General features: G+C 40.0%; 1 protein-coding gene across 10 annotated transcripts in view; it reads left to right on the plus strand.

Annotated features, from left to right (window-relative positions):
* OSBPL6 (oxysterol binding protein like 6) overlaps nucleotides 1–23087 on the plus strand; it is a 208881-nt gene that overhangs the window by 112165 nt on the left and 73629 nt on the right. For 9 of the 10 annotated variants that reach the window (XM_044242411.1, XM_044242410.1, XM_044242414.1 and 6 more), the window contains one exon: nucleotides 6469–6727. In XM_044242411.1, coding sequence (XP_044098346.1) covers nucleotides 6626–6727 — 102 coding nt within the window. In that variant the 5' untranslated portion in view covers nucleotides 6469–6625. Of the gene's footprint in view, nucleotides 1–5960; nucleotides 5982–6468; nucleotides 6728–23087 lie in introns of those variants that run through there. The other variant, XM_044242413.1, reaches the window with a different exon arrangement.

Raw genomic sequence — 23087 nt, forward strand, 5'->3', positions numbered from 1 at the left:
CATGGCCTCAGAAAGCTATTAATCAGTGGCGAGGCCTGTTCCTGTGCTTCTTGCTCCTTGCCTCTCTAATCTGGGGGAAAGTGGTGGAGTTTGCCAGACTTTCTTCTTACCACACCACTTGACTGTCTTAAGAAGGGAATTGTATATTGGGTTTCATACAGACTGGTTTGGTTGTGAGTCCAGTGATTCCTTACATTTTATGGCATGTAGTGGCCACTATTCTTTAGTGAAAAGTACTAAGGATCTTTTTCTTTTTAAAAAAAAATCCCTAACCTGGTGATTCACAGACCTGTACCCCTGGGGATAAAAATACATTATATGTTTATTTAAAAAAATAAAAATAAAAAAATATTTTTTAAAAAATCCCTTAGCTCCTGCTTTTTAGTCATTTGCTGGGAAAATCTTTATCAAATCTTACACCACCATCTTTATTAGAAGATATGCCTTATCTTTATGAAAGCAGTCCTTGATTTTCTTTTTCTTTTTGGGGGTTAATGACTATAGAAAATAAAAAGATTCCCTACCCTCTCTCTTTAAGAAAAAAAAAAACTTGAATATATAATGACATCGTAATGACAATAATATGTAATGAGAATAGGAATTCATTGCTCTGGTGATGATCTTGATAGAAAACGAATTTATTCCACCCAGACTATAGTGACATTGCATTGATAAGATCAGGAACGCTCTCCCCTGTGACTCCTGCTTGGGATCATCTAATATCTGTAAATAGGCAAATATTGAAAAAGAAAATCAACAAACCAAACACTAAATTAAAACAGAATCTAATGTCAAAACTAGACCTAATTTTATGAAGGCACTTCCCCAAGTTGAGGAAAATCTGGATTGAGCAAGTTCTTGATTATTACAAACCTCAGCTGCTCTTGCAGAAAAGGAGACTGTTCGAGAAAGGGCAGAAGAATTCATTCTTACAATCTGTCCTCATGCTTGGAGACCTTAGTTGGCTTCACCCAGAAAAAAGTGGTATCATTTCCTCCCAGTTGTGTTAGAATACGAAGTGTAATTCTCTGAAACTCCCAATTAAGTCACCAAGATTGGGAAAAGGACTGGGAAGATAAAATTTTGATTTGGGGTAGGGTGAGGAAGGTCTGACATTGCAAGGGAGACTAGAAGGATACCATTTTACTCTTGACTTTCTCAGTTGCAGACTGTGGGTTCTGACAGGACTTAGAGCAATTTGAAGAGAAACTATGTTACAAGCAGAATTTTATCTTTCACATTAAGGTCAAATATAAAACTCAATTAAAACCATGTTAGAATCCATATTATAAGGAAAAGCCATCAAGCGTCAAAGGAAACAGAGAAGAATCATAAAATAGAAAGTATAACATGACATGGCAGAGATAAATCCAACTATTATTTATAACATTAAATGGAAATGGGAAAAAGTCTCTAATATTGGGATCATTAAGAAATGAATAGATAATACAAAATGATACAGAAAGTTTCAATGTAAAAGAATGTACAAATTGCATTAATCACTTGCAAACAGAAGGAGAACAGATGATATCAAATAAAGCAAAAAAGTATTGAAATGAACAAAGAGGGTCATTTTTATAATAATCAAAAGCAAACAGAGTTATTAGGAACTCTTCTGTGATAAATCTCGTTTCACCATACATAGAATACAACCTAAATGTCCCAGTCGAAGCATGGTCAAATGGATCATGGTATAGCTGTGTAATGGTCTTATATGTAGTGATTCAGAGCCATGATACTGACGGTCCTTTGTTCACAAAGAAGGCTGTTACCAGTATATTGTTGGTTGAAGAGTGTCTTACAGATAGAGTGGACATTCCTTTCCCACTTTGGTTAAAGTAGAATCAAATGTTAACTGGGATTATTTTTAGGTGATGAAACTAGAGTCAGTTTCAATATTATCATATGAGCTTTTCATCTTTTCCTATGGTGAATATAGTAGATTATTGACCCTAAGTATTTGTTCCTTTATATTGGATGCATTTTACTTTCATGCATCATCAAACTCTGTTTGGCCTGCTTTGGCCAATGAGATGTGAGTGAAAGTGACATGTGTCACCTACAAGCAGACACTTTAAGAACTATCTCATGGTGCCACCATGGCTGTTTTCCCTTGTCTCATGGGAGTTACTCTTAAAACCTGGAATGAAGAGGATATAGAATGGGGGTGCAGCTGACCTCTAAAGGACATGTAAATGAGATATGTAAATAAAAGCTTTATTGAAAGCCCTTGAGATTTGGGGGTTATATATTACCATGTCACAACTTAGCCCAGCCTACGTAGTTGGGTTCCAGGTGTTTCATCTCAGTTCAATTTCAGATGAACACATGCAATTTATGGTGCCTGTGAACAGCAGCTTCTAGAAGTCCTCCCTGCCACATCAGGCTTTAGTTAGGTCTCTGGGTCATGAATCTGAATTTTATGTCACTCAGTGTAAATGCAACTGTTAGAGTACTTTTTAAAGCAATTGTAGTGATCCCACTGATATGAATGGGGAAGGAGACAAGAAAATTAGATGTTCAGCTCTTGTATTGCTGTTACTTTCAGCAACAATGTTTTTCTCATTAAGTTTAGGAATTATGTTGGTATAGACTTTAAAATCTATGGTCTTTCAAAAAATAAAATCAAATCCTTGGCTTAGGATTTTGTTTGGGTGATTTATGAACATGTGCTTTGATAGAGGTGAAATAAATATTTTTTGTTATTGTGGTTTTTAAAAAATTTTATTTATTTATTTGACAGGCAGAGATCACAAATAGGCAGAGGCAGGCAGTGGGGGAGGAGGGGAGCAGGCTCCCTGCTGAGCAGAGAGGGACCATGATCTGAGCTGAAGGCAGAGGCTTTAACCCACTGAGCCACCCAGGCACCCCGAAATACTTATTTTTAATGTCACACCGATTCTTATACTCTAAAAGTAAAGAGTAGGTATAACTTACTCACTTGATCAAACACTTGATTGATAACCGGATTGGGGTAATCTTTAGAGATCATCTCATTGAATGTTAGGCACTTGAAATCCTCATTGTTTAAAAAAAATTCAGAAATTAATAGACACAACAATAATGTCAAAAATGATTCTTGGAATGAATTAAGTCCTTACAATTGCCTTTTCTTCATTCTTAATATTATTCAAGATTTTCATAATTGTCATTCAACCAAAATGTTGCCCTGTCATCATAGACAGGCAACCTGAAAATGTCCTTTTAAATTAAAACAAGAACCAAGGTGTTAGCATTGGTGTTAATGGGGAAAGTGCAGTTGGGAGTTGGCTGTGGTTCAGAAAAAAAAGTTCAAAAGAGGAAATGTTGGCTCTTGATGTTGCGTGGATTGAATTTACTTCCAAATGGATAACAGTCTAATAGGTTTGATTGTTTCAGCCTCATCCCTTGGGGGCACTTGAACACGTCGCAGAACCTCCAGGTCCTCTTAGTTCAAGTGTCCGCATCTTGTACAATGTCTTGGACCAGAAAGTACTTCAAATTGAGGACCTGAGCAGTGTTCTTGCTTTCTGTTTGCTGGTACCAGAGCTTGGCTTGAGAAATCTTACTCACACTCATTAGACTCCCTTCACATAATATTAGACTCCCTTCACATAATAAAGGAATTAGATGATCATCTGTCAAATGTCGGCTTCTTACTGTCTTATGGCAATACTCAGTGGAACCTGATTTCCAGCCGATGCAAGAGCACCGCAGCTCTTTATCTTTCTATTAATGCAAAGACCAGTTTTGTTTCAAGAGAAAACTTTCTAGTTTTGGAGTTAAGTGATGGTTGCCAATGAAGTTGAAATCTTAAGAAAGGATTACAAGTTTTATTCACTAGACCGTCCAGTTTTCCCAATTTATAATATAATTTAATATAATAATACATTATTATTATATCAATGTTATTCATTAATATATTAACATATTTATGTCATATATTATAATCAAATAATATAGTAATATAGCGATGTTATATGATATATTAATATATTGATAATATATTTTATTTATATTAACATTATTTATATTAATATATTGATATATTGATAATGATTTAATACTATAATTTTATGATATAATAATTTATTGGACTATTCTTTTGAATATTCTCTGTAGCCAGGTGACCATTAAAATCCTGATTAACACATTCAGGGTTAATTAATTGATAACCCATGAACATAATGTTGCAGATTTAGAAAATGCAACTATTTCAGACCTGTATTAAATTTACTTGCACTTGCAGAGTTTACATGATCTATATAAATCATACAATATATTTATCTTGGTAATATAACCTATTAAACATTTGTCCACAGCCTAAATTACTCTGAGCTCTGGAACTGTATTTCCAAGCGTTTGTCACCATTTGAATGCCTCAGTTATACCTGAAACTCAACGGGTCAAACCGTACTCAGGACTTTCTGTCAATACCGGATTTCTTTTGGCCAGCCGTCGCGTCGCTCAGAATACCAGAAACCCAGGAGGCCTCCTCAACTCTGCCTTCTCCTCAACTCCCCCATCCACCCTCCCTCCCCCGCTCCTTCATATTCAGTTACAGCTGCCTGGACTGGATGCCCAGTTTCCCATCACCTCTCTAACCATCTTCTCTTGCTTCCTGATTGGGCTTCCCTCACCTTCTTTATTTCCCCAGTTTGGTTCTCCTCATGTGTTTCAACGTATATCCTTTTAAACACAGAAATCTGGTTAGACCGCACCACTTTATGGCTCTTATGCTCACGATAAAAATTAAAATGCTGAACATGACCAACAAGTCCCCACGGGGACTAGCGTCTGCCTCTCTCTGACCCATCATGCCGCTCTAACCATGACGGCCAGCCCTCATTCCTTGATCACGTCAGGCTGGACACCCAAGCACCTGATTAACTCCTGTTCATCCTTCAGACCTCAGCTCAGACTTACGTGGTCAGGAGTACCTCTGACTTCCGGATCCAGTGAGTTTCTCTCATCACGTATCTTCCTCCGTCTTTTCCTCTTTTCTGATTTTTCGATTGGCTCTCTCTTCCTCTGGACTGAAGTTCCGGTCTCACTTTTCTTTAGCCTTAGGATTGCTTTCCGATCATTGCTGGGAACTTTTTCTTCCAAACTGTGCTGTTGTACTTACCCGAGTGTCCTGTACTTCCTTCAAGGAGTATTATCATTAAGATGGGGGCTAGAATTTAGTCTTGCTGTCTTCTTGGAAAGCAGACTGCTTTAGTAGTCAGTCTGTGGGTCACAGATTGTTGGGTAAGCTTCTCATCCTACACTGTCATGCTTGCCTTTAAAAAACCCCTTTGTTGGGGCACCTGGGTGGCTCAGTGGGTTAAGCCGCTGCCTTCGGCTCAGGTCATGATCTCAGGGTCCTGGGATCAAGTCCCGCATCGGGCTCTCTGCTCAGCAGGGAGCCTGCTTCCCTCTCTCTCTCTCTGCCTGCCTCTCCATCTACTTGTGATTTCTCTCTGTCAAATAAATAAATAAAATCTTTAAAAAAAAAAAAAAAACAAAACCCTTTGTTAGTGATCTGGGTTGCCAGTTGAACAATGCTTCTCTCAGACCCAAGTTTTTGGTCCTAGCACTTACAGTTCAGGCTTTCCTTACGTGTATCCAAGTGAAAAATGAAGTGGCTCTTGGCTATGGCTAAATGAAGCAATTCTAAGCATTACCCCAGTTTCAGAACGTGCCCATCCGTCAGTAGATTCTTTTGTTTGTGTTTTGTTTTGTTTTTTAAAGATTTTATTTATTTATTTGACAGAGAGAGAGTCACAAGTAGGCAGAGAGGCAGGCAGAGAGAGAGGGGGAAGCAGGCTCCCTGCTGAGCAGAGAGCCCAATGCGGGGCTCCATCCCAGGACTCTTGAGATTATGACCAGAGCCAAAGGCAGATGCTTAAACCACTGAGCCACCCAGGCGCCCCCGTCGGTAGATTCTTGAGAGCCTGTTGGTTATTGCCTTGAAAACCATATGTAGGTATGCCATGGTCTTGAGATGCAAATAACTGTGGGTAAGTGTATTCTTGATCTTTCCTAAGTGCTTGATCACACAATACTGAAAATGCATGAACCCTTTTGCCCTTTGTGTTTGTTTTGTGTTAGATTTAACCATCATATATAGGACTTGACTGTACTCAACTGAAGATAGACATGGGCTGAGCTCTTATTATAAGCCACTGGGCAGGGAATTGAACTTCCAGGGGAGGAAACTGATCCACTTTGGCATGAGGGTCCCGAACATAACATTGTAATCTATTTTAAAACAGAGAGAATCTGAGGGAAGAATTTGACTTAGCATATGGTTTCTTTCCATTTTCCTTGTTGACATTTATTTCATATTAACACTTTTAGCCTCTGCCTTAAAATCTAGCGGAAGAAATAATACTTCCTAGTATGTTAGAGTTCTTCCTTTCCCTAACATTTTGGTACTTTTTCCTACATATAATGGTTTTTTATTTGTATTTTAATTATATGAGGTTTTATTTGTTTTGCTTTTAGGTATTTTGGACACCTTCAATATTTGCCTTCTCTTTTCTGATCAAGCCTGATTCATGAAATGGAACTAAAGCTGAAAAATCATCTACTTCTTTGTCTGCAAATTTGAGACACACTTGGGATGGTCTTAAGTGCATACAACTAGACTCTAACTGCAGCTATGAGTTCAGACGAGAAGGGCATATCCCCTGCTCATAAAACCTCCACTCCGACCCATAGAAGTGCCTCTTCTTCAACATCCTCCCATAGGGACAGTCGGCAGGTAAGAGAACAGTACCAAGTGCATTTTGTTATTTTCTGCAAATACGATACCGTTAGGATATGATGGGCTCACTAATTAATTCTGAAATATTGTTGTGAAGAGTTTTATTCCACAGGAAAACTCTCCTGATGACGCCATGAAGACCCTGCTCTTGTTTTTCTGTTGTTTAGGATCCTTTTTTAGAGTGTATACCACCAGAAGGGGTGGCTGGGGAAGCCCTGCTTTCCTCTTCACTGTGCACCCAAAGAGTGAGAGCACCTTCAGAAACTTGAACTCTCTGCTCTCTCTCTTTGTTCATGGAAGGGGAGGAGGTGTGTGAGCCTGCACAAGGTCTTCTTTCTACAAGTCTCTCACTGGCCTGTCCACCATGAACTTCTGTTGGGTGTTTCTCGAAATGTGGTGACAGATTCAGGCATTAGGAAACAAGTAAAATCATAGTATCAGAGAATTGGGGGGGGGGGCTCTGCTAATGCATAGAGTCAGTAGAGAAAATAAATTATTGTTAATAAAATAATTACTGTTCTTGTTAATAAATAATTGTTTAATCCTGTGGAACCAATTCTGTCCCTTATTTTTGTGTACAGAATTACCTCGTTACTACCTCAGGAGCTGTTGTACCTGCCAGGGCTGTGTGGGGGGAGTTAGTCCTATGAATTGTCTTCACGGTCAAAACAGGTTGTTGTTTGAGTATTGCTGTTGGCCATTATGACAAAATCTCCTGATGGGATTTTTTTGTGGTGTAACTGGAAATTTACAGTAAGCAGGTTTAGTGAACTACTTACAAAAATGTTTCTTTTGAGGGACATTTGCTTAGTAAATCATTCTTGCAGTGCTTTTCCTCCCTGTTTTATGTGTTGAAGGTATATTGCCTAGTTTCCAGAACTATGAACTTTGGTTATTTCATCGTTCATACTGTAGACGTGGGTCTTAAGACAGCCAATCCTGATGTGACTTCATTCTTCTAGATGGTGGGAAGGCACTGCTCAGGTATTTCCTTAGGGAGGCCTCAGTCTGCAGACCCTCCCCACATTCCTCCCATTTCTAGCAAGAGATTGCTGGGTTATCTGTAAGAATCAGAGAATCCTTATGTGTATATTTTTCCCAGGTTCTAAGGTTCTAAGGCAGATATCTCTGCTACCAGTATTTTGGACACTGGTGTCCTTTGTTCTAGAGTTCAAACAGGACGTCTTCCCTTCACTAGAAACAGTTATACCATTAACTAAATTTATGACTACACACAGTTAAAAATGTTTATTGCATTGTATTCATATAGAAAAAGAAAGTCAAAGTACCGTGAATGAAAACACATTTATAGTAAATAGCAGCTATATGTTAAGAGGCTTTCTAAGTCTGCGATTTCAGATTATCCTTCACCTGCCTCCCTGTCCTTTCTTGTTACGGCTTCTCCCTTTCTCCTTTGCCCTGGGCATTGCAACTGAAAGACACTTTAAGCAGCCTGGCCATCCCAGCTGCTGAGGCAAGGATGGAATTGACCCAGATCACCCCAGAGAATTGTGGCAAATGGAAAAGATGGATGATGGCTGTGGAAACATCTGTCGTGCATTGTGGGGCGGCCTGTTGCACCTGAGCTCCGACGCTCCTGTGCAAAACAACGGGGAGAAACCAAGACCCCAGTCCACAGAGGGAGTCTGAAGGTAGAAGACATGACTCCTGGCTGCCTTGTGAATGAAAAGTCTTGCGATGAGAATAAAATAGCATGTCTGTAAACCGAGACAATGTTCGAAAGGTCATTATTTGTTAAGGAGGGTTTACTTTAGTTTCTGTTTATCTCAGTGGGTTCAAACTCTCCCCAGTACTCTCTCCTCTGCTTCCTTCCTGCCTCCTGTTGGTGTTGGTTCATCTCTCTCAGGGGAGCGAATAGAGAACAATTAGAGTTCTGTTTCTCTCTCCCTGTCTCCATCACTTCCTAACATCCAGTATTAACTTGTGGAAATTGGAATTTTTGAGTGATCCTGTGGTGTCCTATGATGCAGTGGTTTTTATATGTACTATTATTTTGTGTGACTGTTTTCCTAGTGGAGGGATGGGAAGAAAGTGTGATAAATTAGTCTTCCTCAAATGTTACTGTTCTGATTTGATAGACATTGATGCAAATCGTGTCCATACTATTCCTCATAAAAGGATCATATAAGTAAATGATCGGCACACAGCAGAGAATACATTGATACCTTAATGCACACTGTTTACCTGTCTTTACCAAGGTCTAGTTCTAGGTCACTAATTAATCGATTGGGCATTTCTACATAGATGTATCACTACATCTAAAATTAATGCATATAGGTCCATTTGCTCTCAGGATAATCATCCTCTCACGGACCCAGGGTCCAAGCCATCCTTTCTCCTTTGACCCTCCCACATTCAGTAGGCTGACAGATTTTATTTCCTCTTCATAATGCGACCACTTCTTTCTCTTTCCACCGTCTACTCGCTAGCCCAGACTCCATCATCTCAGTACCTTCCGTGGTTCTCTGGCCTCACTGTCTCCCTTACTGCCTTGTGAGATCAAATTTCCTTACTATGGCAGATTCCTTCTCACAACCCTTCAAAGACTCTTGTTTGCCAACACAATTAAGGCCATATTTCCTTCCTTGGTGTCCCATGATCTCCATGATCTGATCAAACCTTAGCATCTCGTTTTCCTCCCATGCCATACAATCTTGTTTGTTCATCGTTCCTCAGACTGCCCCATCCCTGTCTCTGGGCTTCAAGGATTGGCTCATGGGAACTTTCATTGACGACTCAACCCCACATTGCCCTCTCCCTTCTCTGAACTTTCACAGAACTTTCTGGCAGCACTTGACATGTTTCCATTGTTTATCTTTTTATGTACTGATTTCAACTGCTTTTTTTTTTTTTTTAAGATTTTATTTATTTGAGAGAGAAAGAGAGAGCATGAGGAGGGGGAGGGTCAGAGGGAGAAGCAGACTCCCCGCTGAGCAGGGAGCCCAATGTGGGACTCAATCCTGGGACTCCAGGGTTATGACCTGAGCTGAAGGGCAGTCGCTTAATCAACTGAGCCACCCAGGCACCCTCCTTGTCAGTTTTATGAGCAAACTGACGACATGCTCTAATTCTTTAGAGACAAGCCTTGCACCTCAAATATTTTAATATATCCTAGAGGATATTTTTAAAGACCTGCAACAGCATCAGTCTTGTCTTCTTATTACAAACTTGCCATTCCAGATTTATTTGTCCTCTCTCTTCTTCCTTCCTCATAGATTACGTAAAACAAAGAACATCTGCCAAGCGCATAGTAGTAATTGGCCCATCCTTCCTGTGGCCAAATTCTGTAGCACAACAGGTGAAGGAGGAAGAGGAGCTGGGAATTGAAGTGATTCGGTGCCCCTGTGATTTCACAAAGTGTTTCTTCATCAGCACAAGAGGGTCAGGACTCCACTTAGTGCTTAACAAGTTGGAAGGCTTCAGTAATTGCTCCATTTACATTTCATTTCAGACTGATAGTCAATGTTAGAATATCTAACAAAATTAGCTGTGTGTGTGTTGTGTGTGTGTGTGTGCGCGCGCGTATGAGAGAGAGAGAGAAAGAGACAGACACAGAAACAGAGATCAACTATAATTCTTTAGCTGCAAGAAATAGATGCCCTAAATTTTTCAAAAAGGAAATAGAGGGGTTGATTAAGACATCTAGAACTTATACATAAATCAGTACTTCCAAGCATATCTGCCAGAGAAAGCCTTCCCCTTGAGATGCTGTATGAAAAGAGAGTTTTATTGTCAAGTAAGAGGAATGCTAAACACAATCTCTTTTTGCAATATACATTAATAAATTAAGGACACTGATAAATCCTGTTGTTAGAACTTTAACTGAGCACTTCTAGAATCTAGTAGATTTTGGAACTTTTTTCATTCTCCTAAGATTTGGTAATTAAACATCCACATTCTTCTTTCTGTTAAGAAATGGAAAAATCTGGGTGGCTCAGGGGGTTAAGCTTCTGCCTTTGGCTCAGGTCATGATCCCAGGATCCTGGGTTTGAATCCCACATCAGGCTTCCTGTTCAGCTCTGCCTGCTGCTCCCCACTGCTTGTGCTCTCATTTTCCCTCTCTTGCTCTGTCAAATAAATAAATAAAATCTTAAAGAAAAAGAAAGAAAGAAAGAAATTGGAAGATCTAGGAACACTGGAACCCAGATTCTGAATTGGCAACACTAGACAGGACTTAGAAGCACCTTCCCCTTTAGATGGGGCATGTACCCTCTGATTGGTCATAGTCCCTGCCTTTTCTTATTGTGCTTCAATGCTTATGTTTCCTCCTCGGCCCCAGAAAGCATTTGAATTGCCAGCCCTGATCCTGGATATCAAGTCAGCCACAGTAATATTGAGGTTACCAAGAGTGATCTCCAGTTGGACGTTAAGAGGGCATCCCAAACTTAGCATGGCCAAAACTGAGCTCTTAATTTTCCTCTCAAATCTACTGCTTCCCACTCCTCCTTATCTCAGTAAGCAGCAAGTCTCTCCTTTCTTTTGGTCCAGACAGAAACTTTGCCAGAAATCATCCTCAACACATCTTTTTCTTACACCTGCTTCCAAACCCTCAATGAATCCTATTGGTTCTACCTTCAGATGTACCTGGGCTCTGACCTCTGCTTACCACCTCCTCCCCCTCCACCCTGGTCTGAGCTACTGTCACATCTCATCCAGACGATGGCCATAGTCTTTTACCTGGTTTACCTGCTTGTAAGTCCCTCACCCGACATACAGGCCATTTTCACAGAGTGGTCAGAGGGATCCCTTCAAAACCTGTGTCAGAACAAGCCACTTCTCTGCTGCAAACCTTCTAGTGGTCCCATCTGTCTCTGAATAATCCTTGAACTGCTGACCATTGCCTATAACCTCATTCATCATCTGGTTCTGCCTACCTCTCTGATCCCATCTCCGGCCTTGTTCTCCTTTACTTACTTCTCTCCAGCATTTTCCTGTATTGTGTTCCCACCTCAGGGCCTTTGCATTTTGGACCCCCATAACCTAACTTGCTTTTCCTCCAGGCATCCCCAGGTTTGTTCTTATATTTGACTCAGTCTCCAAATGCATCCTTTTTGGATAGCCTTCTCTGTTCTGCCCTGCCTACCCTCATCACACATTGCCTTCTCATCTCCCCTGTCTTCAGAGCGTTAACCACCACTGGGTAGGTTATGTATATATCTGTTCCCGTCTATATCCCCTTCCTCTATGGCCTGTCACTGACCTGTAAGCTCCCTGCAAACGGGGATTTTATTTCCTTCAGTAATGTCCGCCTAGCACCTCACACAGTACTTCACATATGGTACGGCTTGAATATGTTTGAATGAAAAAATAAATGAAGAGTCGGTATGGAGAGAAAGATTGGGAACCAGGTTCCAGAGGTCTTGATAGCTGTGAAGGAATAGTCATGAGGTGGCGAGATGACAAAGAGAGAAAATAGTATCGTGGGGAGCTCTGTGTCTCCCAAGAGGAGTGGATTTTGAGAATGGAAGAGGGATTATACAAAGGTGGTGAGGGGAGCTGAGAGCACAGACCTTTCTGCTGGCTGCGGACGGCGCTTACATGGTGAAAACAAGGGACTTGAGGCTAATGAAGGAAACGGTATCAGACAAAAGCAGAGTTGGGAGCATTCTGCATGAAAGTTAAAAATATTGGTGGGAGTGGGAGGTAACTTATTTTATTTATTTGGTATAGTTGACACGTAATGTTACATTAGTTTCAGGTTTACAACATAGTGATTCAACAACTTTGCACATTCTATGCTGTGTTCACCACAAGCGTAGCTACCATCTGTCCTCATACATTGCTATTAAAACATCGCTGACTATATACCCTATGCGGTGCCTTTTCTCCCTGTGATATACTCATTCCATAACTGGAAGCCTGTAGCTCCCACTCCCCTTCACCCATTTTACCCAACCTCCCATCCCCCTCCCCTCTAGCAACCAACTATTTGTTCTCTGCATTTGTAGGTCTTGATTCTGTTTTTTGTTTGTTTATTCATTTGGGATTTGGGTCTTTTTTTTTTTTTTTAAGATCCTACTTAGGAGTAAAATCATATGGTATTTGTCTTTCTCAATCTGATTTATTTCACTTAGCACAATACCCTCTAGGTTCATCCGTGTTGTCTCAAATGGCACAATCTTACCTCTTTCTTTTGGCTGAGTAATAGTCATTGTGTGCATAGGTATATATCTCTCTTATATAGAGACATATCTATATATACAGACACATACCACATCTTCCTTAGCCATTCATCTATCGAATGGATATACTTCGGAAATGGAAAAAACTTGGGTTGTTTCCATAACTTGGCTATTGTAAATAATAGAGTAAGCATAGAGGTGTATATATCTTTTCAAATTAGTGTATTCAACAACTTTATTTTTATTTTTTTTATTATTATATTTAGCTAGCCAACATATCATTAGTGGGGTTTTTTTCAAGATTTTTTTTTTTTTTTAAACTTATTTGACAGAGAGAGAGATCACAAGTAGGCAGAGAGGCAGGCAGAGAGAGAGGGGTGGGGGAAGCAAGCTCCCTGCTGAGCTGAGAGGCTGAATCAGGGCTTAATCCCAGGACCCTGAGATCATGACCTGAGCTAAAGGCAGAGGCTTAACCTTCTGAGCCACCCAGGCACCCCCATATCATTAGTTTTTGATGCAGTGCTCATTGACTTGTTAGTTGCGTATAACACCCATTTCTCATCACCACACATGGCCCTCCTTAATACCCTTCACTCAGCTACCCCAATAACTTTATTTTAAAACAGGAGATACTATTTCCCACTCATAGTGCTTATTCTATGGTGACATTATATGATAGGCTAAATTTATGACCAGCTGACTGGATTTTGTTTGTTTGTTTGTCTTGATAATTACTCTGACATTTACATATTTTAGAGAATTTTTTACAATATGCAAGACTGAGACCACCTGTAGAGACAGTCTCAGTGGTCCAGGGGATTAGGGCCAAGGATCTGCATTTTAAAAAAGTGAGGCCTCTGTTTGGAGCCATTGTTTATTTTTATTCATATCATTATCAGGTCATTTCAGAAAACTAGATGCTATTGCTCTAAGAATTTAGGATTTGCAGTGCATAATTACCAGATGATAGTGTCTATTAGTATGAGTATTAGACACAATTAGAATTGTTATAGCTCTACCAGGTTAGACATTGCAAATGTTTCAATGAGTTGATCTTTTTAGCTTAATGAAAAATCAAAGAAAAAAGTATTAGCCATTCCTTATAATGATTTAAAGTTCACTGAAGCTCAGAGATCATAAAATAAATAATTTTTAAGGAAAAAATTATATTATGAATGAGTCATAAGAGGTTTATAGTTAATCTTCTGGCCAGTTTTTTTTTTTTTTTTAAGATTTTATATATATTTTTTGAGAGAGAGATACAGAGACAGAAAGAGGGAGCAGGAACAGGTGGGCTGGACAGAGGGAGAGGAAGAGGCAGACTCCCTGGGGAGCAGGGAGCCCACTAGCAGACCCATCCTGGGACTCCAAGACCATGACCTGAGCAAAAGGCAGACACTTAACTGACTGAACCACCCAGGAGTCCCTTGCCAGTTTTTATAAATATTTCTTTAGTATTGTAGTCAATCTTCAACAAAAAATAGATTTCATTTACATGGGTATCTAAAAACATTTCATATACATTATCAACAGCGGTACATTCCAAAACCAACCATGGCCTGTTCAGTTAATGATAAGTGAAAGCTGTCCCCAGCAGTCATTGTGTGGGACTCCTGGAACCATGGACTGGCGATATAACCTCCCAGATCTGGGGTCAGCAGTATATGACATGCAGCTGACATTAGAAGAGAAGAAGGTGCCTAAAATCCTAGAAAGTAAAAAGTGCCCCTCAAGTCTCTGCTTTATGTGTGGGGTTTTCATACAACATTTTTTCTTGGACAGACAGGCTGATAAAAATATCCCCCAGCATATACATGAACTAAATTGGACTATTCTCTTCCAGTTGAAACTCTGAAGCATCTTCTTGAAATAGCTTTGTTAAATGAAATAACCAAATCACTGCTTTGAAATATAGTGCCTATCTTCTGACTATGAAAACTAAAGTTCCGTCTTTGAGTTGAGAAAAATAAAATATTACCACAAACAAAAACGTTCTAGTTTTTAGAAAAAAAAAAAAATGCAGGCATTCCCAACTTGATACCAAACCTCCAATTTAAACTTGAGCTGCTTCCAATTTAACCTTTTTGGGATTCCATTCATCCCATGGAACCCTACTTTTAGAACTTAGGGCCAGTCAGTGTCAGTTGGGGAAGAAAAAAAAAAAGAATTGCTTGCAAAACCATGCTATGACCAACTTCTTTGGTTTAGATGCATTGTATAAATTGGGTGTTCTGGAAATCTAAGTATTAGGCATAGTTCCTGAATAAACAGAACGATACCAACACCAGCGAATATTTCATGAGTTTTCCTTTGGACAGTTGGAATGATCTTCACAGTTTTCAGAGACCTAAACTGTGGCATAAAGTGCTGGAATGTCTTCCCCACAACTAGTGAGCCCTAAGCCAGGATTTGCTCATTGGAAACCAAATTCTAGAGCCCGTGTTCTTGGCCACACCACTATTTGCTTCATTGTGAGGCTTGACAAGCTGAATGTCCAGGAGAAGGGCCTTCTGTACACTTGTAAGCAAACTTGGTAAGGTAGCATTTGTCTGTTATTTCTTAGTTATGTTTTGTGCCTCATTTTTTCCCTTCAGTGATAACAGTGATTTATTTACATCCTCACTGGCCAGAGAAACAATAAACCCAGTAGAACACAGGCCAATATGATAATGGATTTTATCATGAAATACTGTTATTAAAGGCAAATCATGTTCTTTGTGCTTTCCTGAATTTTCTGTTTGCACTTAGACCTGCTGCCTTGGTAATGAGAAGTTTTGACCATTTGTTTGTTCATTGAAAACTGTGATCAGCCTTTTCCATGAAATGAGATGAGCAGCCCTATAGTTGTCCTGCTGTCCCCACTGTTTGGAGATCTCTTTCCCTGCTGCTTGGTGTTTACAGTGTGTACTCAGTCCATGTCAAATGTGCTGAAATTGAGACCACTGGAAAGAAATTTGCCACCTGGCACTCAGATGCTCATTATCCATGAGTAATTCAGAACTTGACACTGTTGTGGAAAGAATCTGGCTGCTGTTTTCCCTGTTATGTTTACAGAATCCTCTGGTTCTCCATGCCTGCTTTATAGGTTCCTCACTAAAGAAGTTATCTCTTATTACCTGAGCCAGCTGGTTTGGGATAGTATTTTTATAGCAGCAAATTTGCCTGTCAGACCCAAGATAAACGCACCCCGTTCAGTTCTTCGGCATTACACCAAATGGAAAGAGCCACAGTATAATCAGTGAGTGAACCCCAGAGGGTCTCATTCATAGGTCATTGAAGGGGCCCAGGAATCTGTCATTCACAGAAGCTTCCCCAGGAGACTGTTACTCACCCAGGGCTGGAAAGCATCACTCTTTCAGAATACATTTATAGGTGTTTCTCAAGGACTATAAAAATATCATCTCAGAGGACCATCAATTCTACAAAACTAATTTATTTGATTTTCAATTTTGACAAATAGAAAATGTTACCATCCCTTTGCCCAGTAGCCACTAAAAGTGACTAGGCTGTAAGTAAAAATACTGTCACGGGGGAAAAGCAAAGCCCCATGCATGTTGCATGAAGTACCAGACTTCCTGACCTCAAATCCTGATTAAGAGCTGATTCTGTAATAATGATAGTAGCCAGTGTTCGTGAGGTTTCAGGGAAATGGACATTCTCATGCACTACTGCCATCCAAGCACATTAACTGATTCTGTTTTTCTGGAGGGAAATTTTGCAATCCATATCTAAAGTCTTTTGCAAATTCATCCCACAGGATACAGTAATTCAACTTCTAAGAAATGTATTCCAAGGAAGAAACAAAGATAGATACATAAAAAGATTTCTGTGTAAAGATATTTATGAAAGTATCTTTAATGTTCCACAGGGAGTTATTTAAATAACCTGTCTCGTAGTCATGCAATGAAATATTGTACTGCTGCAAAAAATGTTTATGGGGAATGTTTCATGCTATAAGAAAAATTTACGTTGTTAATTAAAGAAAACTGGTTATTAAGTTGGAAATATAGTATAATTCCAATTTTATTTTTAAGAATTAAGTGTAGGGGCACCTGGGTGGCTTAGTCTCTTAAGCGTCTGCCTTGGCTTGGGTCATGGTCTCAGGGTCCTGGGATCAAGCCCCACACTGGGCTCCCTGCTCCCTCTACCCCACTCCACCCCTGCTCCTGTTCTCTCTCTCTCTCATTCTCTCTCTTAAAAAAAAAAAAAAAATTTAGTGTATATAGGGGCACCTGGGTGGCACAGTTGGTCAAACATCCAACTCTTTCCCTTGTGCTCTCGCCCTCTAATAAATAAATAAATAAATAAAATTTTTTAAAAGAATTTTTAAAAAGAATTGGGGCGCCTGGGTGGCTCAGTGGGTTAAGCCGCTGCCTTTGGCTCAGGTCATGATCTCAGGGTCCTGGGATCGAGTCCCGCATCGGGCTCTCTGCTCAGCAGGGAGCCTGCTTCCTCCTCTCTCTCTGCCTGCCTCTCTGTCTACTTGTGATCTCTCTCTGTCAAATAAATAAATAAAATCTTTAAAAAAAAATTTTAAAAAGAATTGAGTGTATATACACATCAAAAAAAGCTGAAAGCAAATATAGCAAGATATTGAAAGAGTTTGTTGCTAGTGTGGTAGTTTTAATTTCTTCTTTCTTTTCTGACCCATTCCCTCCCCCCTCCGCCCCCACATTTCTGCAATGAACGCTTCTTGATTCTATAGCAAAAAAATATATGTCCTATCTTTGGACTTGTATTTTATGAGTTAATGTGTGTGCATATGTAGCTTCAAAATTGTATTTTGTATATAGTAAATATAAATGTTGGCCATTTTAATAATGAAATTGTAAGCCTTAACTCCATAAGGAAAAAATTTAAAATTGGGCGAATATATAGGATATGCCATGTGGGAAACTTGCAGCAAGGTTTTAAAACCATCTTTGAGGTACTGAGGCAGGAGCTGGGGCCACCATTTCTCCTTTTAACTCCTTGTATTTATCTCGTGGCAATTTAATTTGTTTGTTCTTTTCATTCAGCAAATATTTATGGATGCATACAGGCAAATCATAGATATATCTGCTCTGAGTTCACATAGGTGATCAAAACAAATTAACTCCACCATCAGTACACACACATAAATGTTAAATAGATACAGATGGGATTTTTTTTTTTCTTGCTTTTATTGTTAGTAAAATCATGTGAGTGATTGTCATCCTGAAAACGTTTGTCTCTTCTGGGTCATTTGAATAGCCTTGTAGAAAATTATAAATAATCTTGACTTTGGTGTTCTGTTCGAGTCACACATAACTGCTGTCCTGCCTTTTAAATGAACTCTGCGTGTTCTGGAGCCTTCACTCTTGAGGTGACCTAGGATTTGTCACCTAGGATTTGTCCCTGTTATTTGCCGTTTGTTTATAACTGCTGCAGTGAAGTGTGACCTGAGTTGCTGGGGTTTTCAGTGATTTTGTTAGAGTGTTTGTAAGAGAGTACAGGAAAGGAGCAAACCCACCAGTAAGTTCTCGTTCTAATGTTCCTTGAAGGCAACCATGTGAATTAAAAAGCTGTTTATTCACATGCTTTTTACCACTTCATAGTCAAGTTTGCTGAACTACTCTTAGCTGTCAGTGGAACACTTGATGAAAAAAAAAATCCTGATGGTATTTTTTGTGATGCAGGATTTCCAACTGTAGGCCGGTCCCATGTGGGGCCATGGCTATTGGTTCCCAGTAAGGTTCCTATTTCTACGGAGAAGGAGTCAAGACTGTGAAGACCGTTACGTTTCCCTTCAGGGCTTCCCAGGGGTGCCATGTGGAATTTTTCAAATCACTGTTTCTAAGATTTTCTACTTTCATTCATTTCCATGGCACTTAGATGGAGATTTTTGATTAATGCAGTTCTGCCATCTTTCAGTGAGAGTAAGACAATTACTACTATAAAGAAAGTCGTAAAATTACTGTTTATTCAGGCATGGCCTTCTGGCTTGTGCTATTGCAATAATAATAATGTTAATAATAATAATAACATTTCCTTGCGGGAGTTACTGAGAAGTCAGCAGGCATGTCCATGTGCCTCTGCTGCTGGACTGTTCAGGAAGGTTCAGGGTCTGCCTTTCCGCCCGGATCTCTTGCTCTCTTGCTAGTAGGCATCTCAGGCATCTGTCTGCACACACGTTGTCAGTTTCCTCCATGGGCTCCGATGCTCTGGTCACGAGGTGTCCTGCCTCCCATTACTAGGCTGACTAGGTAACATGATGGTCATGCCAGGTATGGACTCTTCACTTCCAGATATCCTACCCCCACCAGGGTGTTTGGACACCTCTTTCTGTGGCTGTAAAAATACGAAGGATTCCTACAGATTTACTCTTAGGGCATTTGCCACGGAGATGTCAACTACTATTATTTATTAAATGCCCATGGTATGCCAGGCCCTGGGCAGCACTATTGCTTACACTGGGCGCCAGCTCTGTGACTTGCAGCGTCCTCTAAGGCAGACATTACCGTCCCCATTTTACGGCTCAAGGACACTGAGGCTGAGGGAGGGTCATGATTTGTCCAAGTCACCTGGTAAATAGCAGCACGAGGGATGGAACACTCATCTGTGTGATTGCAAATTTATGTTCTTTTCTTGGCATCACACACTGCATCCCTGAAGGCAAATCTCACTGGCTTGCTCTTGGTCCCCGAGTTGGAAATGAACCTTAAGGTCACACCATACTTAAGAGGACTGTAATCTTTTTGTTTTGTTTTGTTTTACTCATAACTGCCTCTGCTTCCACAAAAGGTTTTGATCGAGGATGGCCTTTGATGTGTTCAGTTAGTGTCCAGGGAATACACTGCTTGAAATCACTGCCGTTTGGCCATTTAACATTGGCTTTCATTTCAGTAGAAGGCAGTGCTTAAAAGCCTGGATGCAGAGTAAAACCCCAACTCACATTCCAAATCCAACACTTACGGGCTCTGTGTCATTAATTTAACCCCTCTGCGCCTCTCTCGGCTCAGTCAGCTGTAAAATAAATGGCATAGTCATTACTCAGAGGCTTTTTGTGAAAAGGGAATGAAATAATCCATGTAAAGCCTGGAGACAGGGCTGCGGGGAAACCAGACACCACCACCCCCCCCCCCCCCGCCGCCCCCAGCACCGTCATCACTGGCGCTCTCGCAGGAAGGTTAGAAGCACCACTGAAACAGTGTGGCTGCATTAAAATTAGATGTAACTAGAAGAGACACAAGCCTCACAGCCAAAAGCCGGAAGAAGAAACGACTTCAGAAGTTTATAAACTGTTTTAGGTGTTTTCTCTTTGAAAATATTTTATGCAATTCACAAATATCAAGATAGCTTAGGTATGATCATCAGATGAACGGTTTCAGTGGAGGTCACATTCAGAGGTCCAGGGGCCAGTTCTCCTTATGGGTGTCCCAGATTTGTTTGAAAAGTGAGCCTTTGCAGAAGTTTGTAGCCACAGCCTGAAATAGTTGCAGCAGCTCCTGTAGGTCTTTGAAATGCAATGAGGATAAAGACAGACCTCACAGACTAGGAGAGCCTTGCGGTGGGTGTTGCAGGCTCCCACTTTGAGACTCAAGTTTCCCTCCATGGGAGTTGCACCAAATGAACTCTTAGCAAATTAAAGAACTGCGTGGGAATGCAAGTTGGTGCAGCCTCTTTGGAGAACAGTGTGGAGATTCCTCAAGAAATTAAACATAGAGCTTCCCTATGACCCTGCAATTGCACTCCTGGGTATTTACCCCAAAGATACAGATGTCGTGAAAAGAAGGGCCATCTGTACCCCAATGTTTATAGCAGCAATGGCCATGGTCGCCAAACTATGGAAAGAACCAAGATGCCCTTCAACGGACGAATGGATAAGGAAGATGTGGTCCATATACACTATGGACTATTATGCCTCCATCAGAAAGGATGAATACCCAACTTTTGTAGCAACATGGACGGGACTGGAAGAGATTATGCTGAGTGAAGTAAGTCAAGCAGAGAGAGTAAGTCAAGCAGAGAGAGTCAATTATCATATAGTTTCACTTATTTGTGGAGCATAACAAATAGCATGGAGGACAAGGGGTGTTAGAGAGGAGAAGGGAGTTGGGGTAAATTGGAAGGGGAGGTGAACCATGAGAGACTATGGACTCTGAAAAACAATCTGAGGGGTTGGAAGTGGCGGAGGGGTGGGAGGTTGGGGTACCAGGTGGTGGGTATTATAGAGGGCACAGATTGCATGGAGCACTGGGTGTGGTGAAAAAATAATGAATACTGTTTTTCTGAAAATAAATAAATTGGAAAAAAATCACAAGAAATAAAATAAAATAAAATAAGTGATTTAAAAATAAATAAAAAAAAAATTAAAGAACTGCAGTGACATGTGTGTCCCAGACTCCTGACTTTACGTTAAATAGGCGTCCATTCTCTCTGAGCAGGGGGAATAATGGGAAACTGAGTCCCGTCTCTGTGTGTTCTGAGTTCCTTAAAAAACTGACCTGTGACGCAGCTACGTCCATCACTGTCACACATGTACCACTCTAATGGGGCAGACCGATGATTGATGGGAGAGACTATGCCTGCGTGGGGGCCAGTGGGATATGAGAAGTCTTTGAACTTTCCTCCCAATTTTGCTGTGAACTTAAAACTGCTCTTAAAAAAAAGGTCTTGGGGGAAAAACAAAAAACAAAAGCACTGACTTGAAAAGTTGTAATTTTAGTATTTGAAAGGAAATTTGATTTTAAAAGAATAATTAACAGGTTTATGTAATCCTTTATTGAACCTGCTTATATATGTAAAACACCTTGAAGATATTTCGCACGTGTTTCCATGTCACCATGAAAGAATATGAAAATAGCCAGATTGTGAAGAGAAGTACACCAAAGTATAGCACCGAGTATGATCTTAAAGGAAACCTTATGGAATGGGTTCATTTTGTTACTGTAGACGTCACCACGTTAGATTTGACCCAGCCATTAGCTTTCAGTCTACGCAGCAAGAGCTCTGTGGTTAATCCCCTGGATGTTTTAGTTTGAAAAGTTAAGTTCTTTAAAATGTTTTCAAAAGTCTATCCTATAAGAACTGTGATTTAAAAAATAAAAAATTCCAGTATGAAACTAGAAAGCAGTTTTGTGCCTAATCACATGTCGATGATGGCCAAGGGACTGGTCTCTAAAAATTAATCAGAACTCACCGAAAAACTCCAGAAATTTTTGACTGGCCACAGTGTCCAGGGTCTCTGCTAAGGGTGGGTTGGCAGTAGAGGAGGTGGGTTACCAAGGTGGAGAAGAGCCGGTCTCTACCTTCACAGAGCACCCAATCTAACTAGAGTCCAAGACTGAGTATCGTGAAGTTTGAAAACTGTCTTCTTTTTTATTTGCCAATATTGAAACTATAGCATTCAAGTGTTTAGATATTTCATTATAAGTAATGAATGGGTGGCTCAGTCAATTAAGCATCTGACTCCTGATTATGGCTCAGGTCATGATCTCAAGGTTGTAAGATCAAGCTGCCCTGCATTGGCCTCTAAGCTGGGCGTGGAGCCTGCTTAATATTCTGTCTCTGACCCTGCCCCCCCAACCTTAAATAAGAACAAAAACAAACAAAACAATCAAAACAAATAATGAATGGTTATTTATATGGTTAAATAAGCTCAGGGAAATGCTCTTTTGGCTTTAAACACCCTGAGTGTGAAGGCAATTCTCAAGGTAGTAGATTGATTTTTTTAGGATTGGGTAATAAATAATTGGATAGACAGTGATAGGTTCCAATATACAAATATAAGTCTGTGCAAGTTTGCTTAAGAGCTTTTGGCTTCTTCATTGTCATACAAAGGTTAAACGAAGTAGCTTATTTTTTGAAGCTAGTTACGTTTATAATAATGTATCACCTGGTAGTTTTATCAATTATGCTTTAATTTTTTAGTAAAATAGATACATACAGTTGTGATAATAAAACATTTATTTACAATTTCTTAATAAACTTTTTTATGATTATCTGTGACTTGGCAAATCAAAATCTGGGGCTTGTATTTTTCACTCAGCTTGAATGTGTGTTATATTGTACTATGTTGGAAATAAATGAACCTCCTTTCTTCCATAATATAAGCTGTTTTGTAAAACCAGTTGGAAAAAAAAAAAACAAAACCTAACATGTTATTTGTCACAGATAATGCAGTAGGCATTTTGAAGCTTCTTTCTGGTTTGGTCGCCAACCCTTTTGATTTCTAGCAACATTTTAAATATTCC

This window comes from Neovison vison, chromosome 3 (assembly GCF_020171115.1).
Source record: "Neovison vison isolate M4711 chromosome 3, ASM_NN_V1, whole genome shotgun sequence".
NCBI classification, from domain to species: domain Eukaryota; kingdom Metazoa; phylum Chordata; class Mammalia; order Carnivora; family Mustelidae; genus Neogale; species Neogale vison.